This window comes from Lycorma delicatula, chromosome 7, assembly GCF_047948215.1.
Source record: "Lycorma delicatula isolate Av1 chromosome 7, ASM4794821v1, whole genome shotgun sequence".
NCBI classification, from domain to species: Eukaryota; Metazoa; Arthropoda; class Insecta; order Hemiptera; family Fulgoridae; genus Lycorma; species Lycorma delicatula.
In genome coordinates, this window is record NC_134461.1 from 146,853,479 (window position 1) to 146,866,253 (window position 12,775).

The 12,775-nt window shown below is 30.2% G+C and overlaps 1 protein-coding gene across 1 annotated transcript in view; it reads left to right on the plus strand.

Annotated features, from left to right (window-relative positions):
- Positions 1-12,775, plus strand: part of Tomosyn (syntaxin-binding protein tomosyn) — a 769,959-nt gene that overhangs the window by 599,473 nt on the left and 157,711 nt on the right. The window contains exons 5-9 of the mRNA XM_075372103.1: positions 384-447; positions 3,350-3,557; positions 5,668-5,743; positions 8,029-8,183; positions 11,285-11,576. Of these exons, the coding sequence (XP_075228218.1) occupies positions 384-447; positions 3,350-3,557; positions 5,668-5,743; positions 8,029-8,183; positions 11,285-11,576 (795 nt within the window). The remainder of the gene's footprint in view (positions 1-383; positions 448-3,349; positions 3,558-5,667; positions 5,744-8,028; positions 8,184-11,284; positions 11,577-12,775) is intronic.

Below are 12,775 nucleotides of genomic sequence, written 5' to 3' on the forward strand. Positions count from 1 at the left end.
ATCTACGACAAAGTGTACTGTACATATTTTATTGTCTTGCTCAGGACTCATCTTTTACCTAAATTTATTGAATTATGTTCTCACTTTTTGTTAGTTTAGTTAATTAATTAATCCATCATTTTTCTTTTAGATATATATACTCTGTGAATTATATATTTGGACAGATAATTTTTTGTTTTTTATGTAGATTTATGGAATTTTATTTCAGTCTGTCCTGGAATTAGTAAAAAAAATTAACTATATAGCTTTTGTCTTGATCTCTAAACAGTTTTTAAATGTATTTCTTATCAAACTAAATAAATTACACTTTTGATAAATCACTTAGTTTATTAAATGCTTTATCAATCTTTTAACATTTTTTTCTTTTTATTGTTTGTTCACAGAACTAGAAAAACTCATCCTGGCTCTATAGTTCACCTGAGTGATAACCCTTTAGATGCTAGCAAAGTAAGTATATACTTAATATTCTGTAATACTAAAATATTTAGTTAAAAGCCATTTATTAACACAAGCGTGAAATCAAATGCGTGTTATATAGTGAAAAATTGGATATAACATAATTATTTTGTACTTTGGAGAACCAATTAATTGTGTGTGTAAAACAATCTGCTCCATCTTGAATTAAATTTAAAAAATTTTGAGAATGGAGAATGGGATCATGCGATCACTCCTCAAAAGGCTACAGATAAGACTATAATTTAAAAACTAAGTCATGTATGTATTTTTAATTTAAATTTTATTTGTAAAGTATTATGGATGTATCTAATAATGCCAAGCAGATCTAGTAACAAATATTATATCAATAAAAAGTTACCAAACATACACATTCTACAAATTCCACGTAAAACCAGATTCAAGTGGCTGCTTGAAACTGTACCCTGTGGATTATTAGGTGTCCAATACTTTACATTCTGCTTAATAACTTCATAAAAATTAACTTTGTCACTATGAAGAATTCTTGATCCATATAAAGGATCATGTTGTTGTTCAACTGTACTATTTGTATACTGTACTTTAAAATCACGTAAAATGAGATATTTTGAAACTAAAGTTAGTTGTATGACATTTTTGCAGATGATTTATCTGAACTACTAGTTTTTAACTAGCATCACTTTCTTTTATAATTAATAACAACAAATAATACCAGTATTGATGTAGTTTTTAGGCTGTTCTAGGCTGTCGAAATCATGATTTACCATTAATTGATGTAGACTATAAAAAATTTTGCATCAGTTGCACAGATATACGAGGGATATCTCTAAAGTAAAAGCCGCTGGGAAATTTCTCTCCTTAAGGTTGGCGAATCTGTGTCGTTCATGTACACACTGCATTTTTGTCTGTAAGTTGTCGCGTTGTAGTATTATTGATTACGTGTGAGTTATTACGTTATAAAATGAATAGGAAAATCGGGGTTGCCGCCGACTCTGAAATACGTGACGTCATACGTTTTTTAAACCATCAAAACGTTAAGCCGGCTAAAATTCATAGGCAGTCGATTGCTGTGTACAGTGATAAAGTACTGAATGAAAGAAATGTCCGAGAATGATGTGAAAGGTTTAGAAATAATATGTACGATGAAGAACGTTCGGGGAGGTCTTCGATAATCACTAAGGAATTGTTGAAACGCGTCGATGATGAAATCCAAAAAGATCACTGCTCAACAATTTCCGACCTGGCCTTTCTTTTTCCTGATGCTTCAAGAGCTGTTATCGGTCGCATTATTGATGACGATTTAGGCTTCAGAAAGGTTTGTGCAATTTGGATGCCGCACGTGTTAATGGAACGTCACAAAAAAAAAGAATGGGATCTGCTTTGGAATTTTTGATACGCTATACAGAAAAAGGTGATGAGTTCCGTAATTCAATTGTTACCGACATTGAAACATGGATTTTGTATTATACGCCAGAGAAAAAAAAGCAGTCAAGTGAATGGCGTCATCCTCAATCACCAACCAGACCAACAAAGGTCAAGCCACAGCCATTCGGACCAAACTGATGGCTACAGTCTTTTGGGATCAGTTTTTGGCATACTGCTGATTGATTTCATGACTCGTGGAATGACTATAAATGCAGAAACCTACTGCAAAACTCTAGGTAATTTACGGTGCAATATTCAAAATCGGCGACGTGGACGGCTGACCGACGGCGTCGTCCTGCTGCACGATAATGCACGTCCACATGTTGCGGGTCCGACACTTGATTTACACAGAACATTTGGATGGGAAATTTACGATCACCCATCATATAGTCTGGACTTAGCTCCTTCTAATTACCATTTGTTTGGGAAATGGAAAGAATTTTTGAGCGGTAAACAATTCATGGGTGACGATGAACTTAAAACTTTTGTTAATCAATGGCCAAATGGTCTGGCGGCAGAAGAATACGACGAGGGTATATTGAAGCCGGTGTGTCGCTACGACAAATGTCATAATTTATGTGGCGACTATGTAGAGAAGTAGAATAAGGTATATAATTTAAGAGAAATAAAAAAATATTTATAAAATGTTCAGGGTAAATTTGTTTACAATGAAATGGTCTTCACTTTAGAGATAACCTCTTGTACAAAGGATCTATATAGATATTTGGTTTTTAAAAATGTGAATTTTTCTCCTCAGCAAATCCTGGTTGATCTGAATTCATTCCTCATGTGTAAAGGCACAATAGCTTTGTTTTCTCAAACCTGCAAAAAAAGAAAGATTCATTAGTCTCATTCCATTCATTAGATTTTTTTTATAAAATATTATTCTATAATAAATGCAATAATGGATTCCTTGTGAAACTCTAATCTTATTGAATTTATTGTATAACACCCTTTTCAGTACAAAACAATTTCAGTTGTATTTAAAATTGCAGCAACTAACTATTTAACTCATTTAAAGATAATTCTCCAAAGTCATAATTCCCCAAAGGTTTACACTAAGTCCCATAAATCAGTATGGTTTTATTGAAATGCTAAGATGAAATGACGCTTTGATTCACCTGTGTACTTGGATTCTGTATGTTCAATTTTGTAAATAAACCTGGTTATTTAAAATATTTAATAAAAAAAAGGCATTATTTCATTTATGGACTGTTATCGCAGAAAAATTATGATAAATTTTCCCAGATTCAACTAAGCAATCACAAAATTGACACCATTTTTGCAGCATAAGTATAATGCAAATGTATACTTTGGTGTAACTAAACACTTTAAAGTGGCTGTAAGGTAGAAGTAACCATAGTAGTTGAAACAGTTTTCAACTGGTTTTCCAATAGTTTTCATTGTGTCTAAGATAATTATGTTTATTAACATAAACTTAAGGTTTTTTCTTTTGTAATTTTTTAAGTTATTTTTTTAATTTATTTTTCAGCTTTTAATCGGTTATGAATGTGGACAACTAGTTCTATGGGACCTGAGATTAAAACAAGCAGATTTTCGATGGCTTTGTTCAGAACCATTAAGATCTGTGTCATGGCATCATGAAGGTAAACAGTTCATGTGCAGTCACACTGATGGCTCCCTTACAACATGGAATGTTCGACAGTCACAAAATCCAATTAATATCTCACATCCACATGGTATGTTACCCTCATGTAAAACCCTTATGTCTGTGTGTGTGTGTGTGTGCATCCACGTGCTTTTTATAAATAAAAAATATGTGGAAATAAGTAATCAAGCTAATTACATGAAAATAAAATGGTCATCCAATTTTAAACTAAACAAATAAGTATTTAAGAAAATAATTAAATAGTTTAGAAAATAAAAATTATTTTATAGTTTCTACTGAAAAAAGAATTGAAGTACTCTTTTGAGTGAATAATAAACAAAGATAGTTTGCCTCCATTTTGATAAAAAGTAGTTCATGCATTCTTTTTATATAGTCATTATATCAACTCTGCATTAACCACTACTAGAAAATTTTTTTTGTAATGAACCACCACAATAATTGTTTGATGTCATTCATTGTTTAAATTCACGTAATTTTAAAGATTAGGGATAAACTTAAATTAATGTTAGGAAGCTATTTTATGTTTTTTGAATAAAAAAAATTAAGGTGAATTCAATTGCTCTTTTGACTCGAGTCAATATTAAAGTATTGTAATATTGTGGAATAAATGTTATTATAATCAAAAGAGCTCCTCAGAAACTGTCATTTAAACAGCCACACTAGTAGGTTAAACAAGTCTACAGCATATTATCCGCTTTGGGTAAAAAATTAAACCATAATTACATAATATATTAATACTTTTAAAATCCATTTAAAAAAAATGTAAGGGACAAACTAAACAGATTTGCTCACATAGTGAAAAGCTAAAAAAAAAGGACAGGATGAATGAAGAATGTGCTTCCTACTATCAATAAATGACTGAAAATTGAGCGAAATGTTCCTCAAGAATAGTGTTACAGAATATTTTAAGATAGGTACTTAAGTCTCATCTTTGTGAGCCATTGTTGAATGCAGGAAAGCAGTGTATAGTACAGAAGGTTTTGGATCAACTTCTTCATAGAAATAACAAAGAAGAGCAAACTGAAGAAAAAAAAAGATTTTGTCTTTCACTACAAGCTCTTACTAACTCCTTTCCCTTGTCTTCCTTGTCTTCCTTTTTTTTTAATTTTTTTCTTTGATATCAATAATCCTTGATCTCCTGTGTTCACTTGTGTAATAAATTATATTACATCTAATTATAAAACAGAGGTATGCTAGTGAATTTTAATTCATTATGATGATTTATGGTCAGAACAGCTTTGATGGTGTTTAGTAGAATGGTTTTAGCTGTTTTCAACAGTTCTGCCAGCCCCAAGGGTGAGTATCCTACTGTTGATTCCATCTTTTCATTTTTTATATTCCAGCACTCAGAATATAAAAAGATTAGAAAACAAGAATATAGGGATTACCTTGGTTCTGAACCATATTTTTAGGTCTATATTAGAAAAAGCTGTTGGAAGAGATTCTATGTAAAAAATCAACTTTTTTTGTGTCTTGTAACAGAAAACATACATTCAATCTAGCCTGGGTAAGACTGAATTTGTTTTCTAGCCTAAGTTATTTCCACCTCCCTAGAACCAGAGTTATCTGTATATATATTTTTTCTATTTATATGTTAAAAAAAGATTCCAATACTTTTTTAATCGTTCCCATTATCGCATGCCAGGCAAAATCTTGGTGATAACAAAGATTGCACAGGATAATCAGAGGATATTAGCTTGTGAATTCTGTGATGGTTAACAAAATTAGTGTGTTATTATTACTATACTATTTACAAACTCAGGAAGGTTGTTTTATGAGTAACAACATGATTCCTATTGACTGACTACCCAATTAGACATAGCAACACTTTTGATTTTAATAATATACTGATATTAAGATATCAGTAAAATAAATAATAAATAATAAAATAAATAATAAATAATAAATATCAGTAAAATAAAGAAATAAATTCAATTTTTAGTCATAAGTAAGTAATTATATGTAGGTAGTTGTAGAGTTTTAGGATCAGATTTACATTTAATTTTTGCCTTTTCTATACTCATTACAGAGCCATCACAATATATTAAAATCAGATGATTTTTTAAGTTTATTATTTTTATTACTAGTACTTAAACCTTCAGTCAGTAAAACTGAATTTTGATTTTATTTCTTGAAGCGCAAAAATGGATAATTTAATTAGTTTTATTTTTCTGTTACAGCAAAAATTACTAAAGATGGTAAACCAGAAGCCTGTAAACCAATACAAAAAGTGGAGTGGAAGTCGTCGAGATCAGGGTAAAATTAAATCACTAAACTACACTATAACTTATTTAAATTCCACCAATATCACTATTATTTTGTGGCAATGTATATATGATGAATTATATTTATTGTTATTAACATGACTTTATAAGTTGTGTTTATGAATGAGGTGAGGCAGCAAAAGAAGAAAACATTGATTTTATTTTTCAATTACAAACATAACTTTCAGTTCCCATCATTCCACCACCTGAAATATATTACAAAAGAAAAAATGAGTTAAGTCAGTATTTCTATTCTAATAAATCTTTCTTTCTTTTTCCTGTTTAGCCTCCAGGAATTACCGTTCAGGTATTACTTCAGAGGATGAATGAGGATGATATGTATGAGTGTAAATGTAGTGTAGTCTTGTACAGTCTCAGTTCAACCATTTCTGAGATATGTGGTTAATTGAAACCCAACCACCAAAGCCTACCCATATCCATAATCTAGTATTCAAATATGTATAAAAGTAACTGCCTTTACTAGGATTTGAACCTTAGAACTCTTGACTTCAAGATCAACTGATTTGTAGTTATTGTTCTCTAGTTGAACAGATCTCAATGTACAGAACTGTTTTGGAACAACTCACAGTCACTCAGAGAATTTTCAGTCTGTTTTTCTTTTGTTGTTATTCATGTTTTGCTGTTGTCAGTGTTTTGCTTTGAGTTAGTTAAATAGTAGTATGTTGATGGGAATGTCACAAGTGACATTCCCATCAGTAGCATCCTGGCCAAGGTGGAATATGACAAAAGCCGAGGTTTTGAAGATGATCTCTGGTAAAGCCCATAAGGACTAGGAACGGAGGGGGTGGCAGGGGTGTCTTCCCCTACAGGGTCAGGATGATCAAATGACTTTTTACCTTAAAAATTATGCAGCAATTAAAAATATAATTAAAAAAAAATCAAAATTCTTAGTTAAAAAAAAAATGGTTCCATTTCTGACCTTCCTTGCTTGACCTCATATAACATTTTTAATAACAAAAATCTCTTGAAAAACAGATAAAGTATCAGAAATTAAAAAAATAAAAATATTAAAATTCTTTAATTGGATCCTTTAGGACCCCCTTTTTAAAAATATTCCGTGTAATCTACTTAAATACTTGTTATAGTTGGATTTTCAATCTTGAAAATTAAAGTTTATAATAATTAATGTTTTAAGTAATGGTCCCATTCAGCTTCCTTGTTTTTATAGATTTATAAGTTTATTTTATTCATTGGAGTAATTATTTACTTCAAAAAGTTGATCTGATATGGTGTGATGTTATTCAACAAGGCTAAAAAAATTTATTTACTAAAAAAAAAATATGGGTGTTGTAATGCCCCTAGTTCAATGGCATGCAAAATCAGGCTGAAACTATTTTAGAAAAATATTTCTGCCTAATTTCAACTTTTTTGGTAAACAGATTTTTGAGATATGAAGAAAAACATATATAAATAATGTTGAATATTCCCCCTCATCTAAATTCGACTGACTTAAAAATTTTTTCAGTAAAAAAAAAAAAAAATAATGTAAAAAATAATGTAATAAGTACTTTTATTATACTGAAACTCAATTTTCTATGACCACTATACTCAAAATTGCGAAAACTACGCCTCCCCCTTTTTGTAATTTTCCCTAAGATATAATGCCATTAACGAGCCATATATATAGAAATTTTTTGAGCTATTTTTGAAGTATTTATGCTAAGCCATAATAAGTTAAAATACATTCATAGATACATGCACCTTCTGAAAATTTCTATAACATTTTTTTCTGTTTTTTAAAATAAGGAGATTTTGAAATGTTGACATTTGCAAAAACCCATCACACAAAATTTTGGCCAGTTGCTTTACTTTAACTTTTTAGCTATGCTACTGCAGCAGCAATAGAACTGCAGCCACAAGCGTAAGAATTATTAAACTGTGACACAAGAGTTGACAGTGAATGAAAATTTGTGTAGTGCAATTTTTGTTAATAATAAATGAGTCTTCTATTGAGTAGAATAGCATATTAAAAAAAATGTTTAGTGGAGGCTTCATATAGTAGTTTATAACCCATTCAGAGTTTTGTATTGTTTACTCTTTTTTTTTCTTCAGAAAAATTATGTAAAGTATTATCATTTATCAAAACCCATTGTTTCCTGAAAAGATAATATAGAATGTAATATCTTATTCTATATTGTAATATCTTAATGAAGAATATCATTAATGATCACTACCATCATAATTAATAGATCATTAATGGATTCTATATTGTAATATCTTATTGAAGAATATCATTCATATCGTTTTTCTTTTCAGGGAAGCATATGTGATATTCTCAGGAGGTCTGACTTATGATAAGGCAGGCCGAACTCCCAGCATAACTGTGATTCATGGTAAAACTACAACTGTGCTTGAAATGGAGCACAACGTTGTTGATTTTGTAACTCTCTGCGAGAGCCCTTACAATAGTGGTAAGTTAATCTGTTAATTTTTATTCATCATAATAAATTTTATTCAAATTGTGATTGCTGTGAATTTCATATTTAGATTTTTTAGTTGTAACAGAATTTGTTTTGAATTTTTCCATTAATGATGTCTTACATTACTTGATTCATTTCAAGTTCAGTCATTTAATAGTTGAAAAATTTATCTACAACTCCATTCTTAAAGCCACCCATATGTGGTATTATTAACAAAAATCATCTACACATGCAGAAAATTAACAAGCGAAATATAACCTTACCAGTTTATATAAAAATCATTTCAAATCCATGAATTTGTTATCAGTTATAAAATACTATATCAGGTAATTGATTACCACATTGTTACAATTAAATACTGATAGTTGTCATGATTTTTTACTTCTCACATGTAATGATGGTCATTCAAAACCAAATGTAGTACTTTATAACTAATGATGAACCCAGGATGTATATTTTATATATATATATAGATTGATTCAGGAGGAAAGGGAAATAATTTGGGAACTGATTTTAAAGCTTGAAATAAGGATAAAACTATACATATAAACTTATATGTTTCAGACAATTAAACATATGTCCAAAAGTGCTTTGTTGTCGAGTTATGGCCGGTGAAAAACATCACTCGGATTTCAATTCCCCCAGTGAAATGTGATCATATTGAGATTTTTAATTTGTTACATAAGGGACCAATTTGTTATTCCTTAAACAAGTCCCAAACTGTGCCGCCCATAGTTTTCATGATATCTGACATAAAACAAAAACATTTGGTGATGAAAAACGGCTTTTTTATGTTTAAATTACAATAACTTTCTTAAATGAGTAACATATAAATGTAATAAATACATAAATTTTATTATTAAAATGTATAGAGAATTTAATTTTGAGAAGATTGATGTAATAAAGTCCATGAAAAAAATCAACTTTTATCATCATCACCACCACCACCACCACCACCACCATTACCGCCACTCTTTATGATTGCATTTATATATCTGTTGCAAGCAAGAAGAACAATAATTAATTAAGAAAATTTTTCTAATTTTTGCAAGATGAAAGAAATTTACTCTACCTCAATAATACTAATAAATAATTAATACATAACTAAATAAAATAAATATGTTTAGAGAAAAGTTAATACCTTCAAGAAAATTATACATTTACACTCTGCAGAGCACACAAGTAAAAAAAAAAATGATTAAAAAAATAGTTTAAATGCAACATAGTTGCACATTTACAGAAAATACAAGCATACGTGCATTGGTCTGGTTGAGAAGGTTAAAAGAAAATTTGAGGTCATCTTGGACAATGCGGTAATCTGTGTCATCCCTTTAGAATCTAATGTTCTTTTACAACTGAAACATATCAGAATAGCATCTTAAAATATTAAAATATGCTTGGTAATAAACTATTCCCTTAACCATTGAAGTCAAGCAATAGAAGTTTTATTTTGATGTTGATTGCATACTCGTACCTTTTGGTTGTAGTGTCTAATGATTATGGTAGTTTGTAAAATCATAAAAAACAAATATTGTGAAATAGTTGCCTAGACTTGGAATATACAGTGTGTTTCAAAAAAATGTATACATACTTTGAATTGTCATAGAAGTTTTATTTTCCTACCTACAAGGTTAAATTTCTGTGAAAACTAAGGGTATAGTTCAGTTTGAAAAATAAATGTACTTTCTGGTCAAAGTGAATGTTTCAAATATCTCCATTTGGAATTCAGTTAATGAAACAAAATATTCAAAATGTTCAAAATGGTGACCTTCACACATCTACAAGACAAATTCGAGATTTGTGGAACAGTGTGTGATGTGTGCATAATGGCCGATCAGAGCAACCTCGCATGACCAGAAGTGATGATTCCTCAGGTGTGGTGCTGGAACTGTTTCAGAATTCACCACAAAAATCTGTAAGGCATGGGTTAGGTGAGAGTGATGTAAGTCTAGTATAGTTGTGTGCAACGCATTCTGAAGAAAGGCAAGTTGCGTGTGTATATTCCAAGGCTGGTGTAACAGGTAAGTGACGATGACCCAGATTGCAGGGTACAATTTTGTGAATGGGTTCAGAGGATGGTTACACATGAACCAGGATTTATGGAGTAGCATAGTTTGGTCGGATGAAGCTCAATTACAGACTGTCAGACTGTCAGTAGGAATAATTGTGTGTACTGGACAGAAGATAATCCCCACATTACTGTTGAAAAGGCTGTGAATTTGCCTGGTATGAATGTGTAATGCAGTTTGTCTCCTAGGAAACTCATTGGACCTTTCCATTTTGAAAGTACTGTAACTGGAGAAAAGTACCTAATAGTGTTTGCTGATTTCATTTTCCCTTCCATTCATGCAGTGTTGATACTACCCAATGTCATTTTGTTGCTATTACCAACAAGATGGTGCCATGCTACACTATCATAGAGATGTTAAAGCATACCTGGATCAAAATGTACCAGGCCAGTGTATAGGACGTAGGGAACCAATCAAATTTCTTGCACACTCTCCAAACCTTACACCGTTCGATTTTTTCTTATGGAGCACAGTAAAAGATAAATTGTACTGTCATAAACCATGTACCTGGACACACTTTGGAATGAGATTCAAGTGGTGTGTGCAGAAATCCCATTGGAAATTTTGGTGTGAGCTGCAGAATCAGTTGTGACTCGCACTCAGAAATATATTGATACTGAAGGCCACCATTTTGTACATTTACTCTTTTAATCACCATTTGAAACATTTACTTTCACCAGAAATTATACTTATTTTTAAAATTGGACTGTAGCCTTACTTATTCCAGCAATTTAATCTTGTAGGTAGGAAAATAAATTTTCTGTGATAGTTCAAAGTGTGTATACATTTTTTTGAATTACCTGTATTTGCTACATCATTCATTCAAGCCATAGTGATACTTAATAACTCATAATAAATTAACTGTATGTTTTGTCATTGAATGAATTCTTTGACCATTGTAGAGATATGATGAATCATGCTTAATTTTTAATGCAGTTCTATATTTTGAACGCTGTTTAATAATCTTAAATTAATTACTTATACACTTTATTTAAATTATTTTTATGTTTTTCATGTTAACAGATATGCAGGAACCATACGCAATAGTTGTACTACTACATAATGATCTAGTTGTAATAGATTTATTGAGCCAGGGATTTCCCTGTTTTGAAAACCCATATCCTATGGACTTACACGAGTCAGCTGTCACATGTTGCACATATTTAGCAGATTGCCCGTCAGACCTTATACCTGCCTTCTATTCAGTTGGCTCGCGGTCACATAAACGCACTGGGTTCAGTGAAAAGGAGTGGCCTCTTAGTGGGGGTGAATGGAACCCAACTTCCTGCAGTTACAGTGAGATTATACTCACAGGGTAAGTACTTTTTACCAAATTTTTTTTTCATCATTTTCTTATAATACCACTGATTTTTGTCATATCTGTTTACATAGATGAATTTATCTGAAGCAAAATTTAATCAATCACAAAATTATTAAATAATTAAAAAAACAAAACAGAAAGATATATTCATGTTTGAAAATTGGAAAAAATTTATTTGTTATTTTGTATTAAATTTTTATAATAATTTTTTTTCTTTTTAGTATTAAATGTTGTATAAATTAATTTTTTTTGTTTTATTTCTTGAACAGCACAATGAAAGTTATTAAATTATTAAATATAAGTGTTCTTCTAATGACACCTTCAAATTAATTTTTCTTTTTCTTCTAATTACCTTTGAAACGTTTTTTTAAGCATGGAGTGTGGTAATTCTGTTATTAACAGAAACCATCTTAAAATAAGAAAACCCCAAATTTGATCATTTAACTTAAAATGATCAAATTTTAGAGATCACTTCATAGAAATGGCTCAATTATACAATCACATCAATTATGATGTATAAATTTTACATTGTACATGGAACCAACATATCAACTGACTTAGAATATACAAAATGTTATAAAAAGAACATATTAAATAAATAAACATAACTGAATTTATTCAATCTCCCATTAAGGTATTTCCTAACCTTTTTTAACAAAACTATACCTCTGGATAACTAAATACTTCAATGAAAAGGATACTGATAGCTCTAATAGGCCTTTGAAAGTAAAAGTTCCATTAATTTTAAATATAGTTATTTAATATTCTTTTTTTTATACTGCTGGAAGTTAAATAAATTTACCCTTTCTTATATAAATTCAGGCAGCTCTCTAGTGTAAAACCCCCCATCCAATTAGTTCGTTATTAGTAAAGATGATTATTATATAAGAAAGTATGGTGTAAATGTAGGCACAATAATTTTTGTTAAATCTTAATAACAAAATAGAATAAAAATGAATGTTTTTGACCTTAGAACAGAAATATTTTCTGCAAAAAGTGTTAGTAGAATGGTAACAATTTTAAATTGATCTATTCATGCTTCAAAAGTGGCAAATCATTTACCAATCAGACATGATCACATTATCTCAAGCTCATGCAATGCGCTAACAGTAATTTACTTTCCATATTGCTTCTATTTATTTTATTATTTGCAATAACACTTTTGTTTTTTAATACTTTCTTTCAACCAGCAT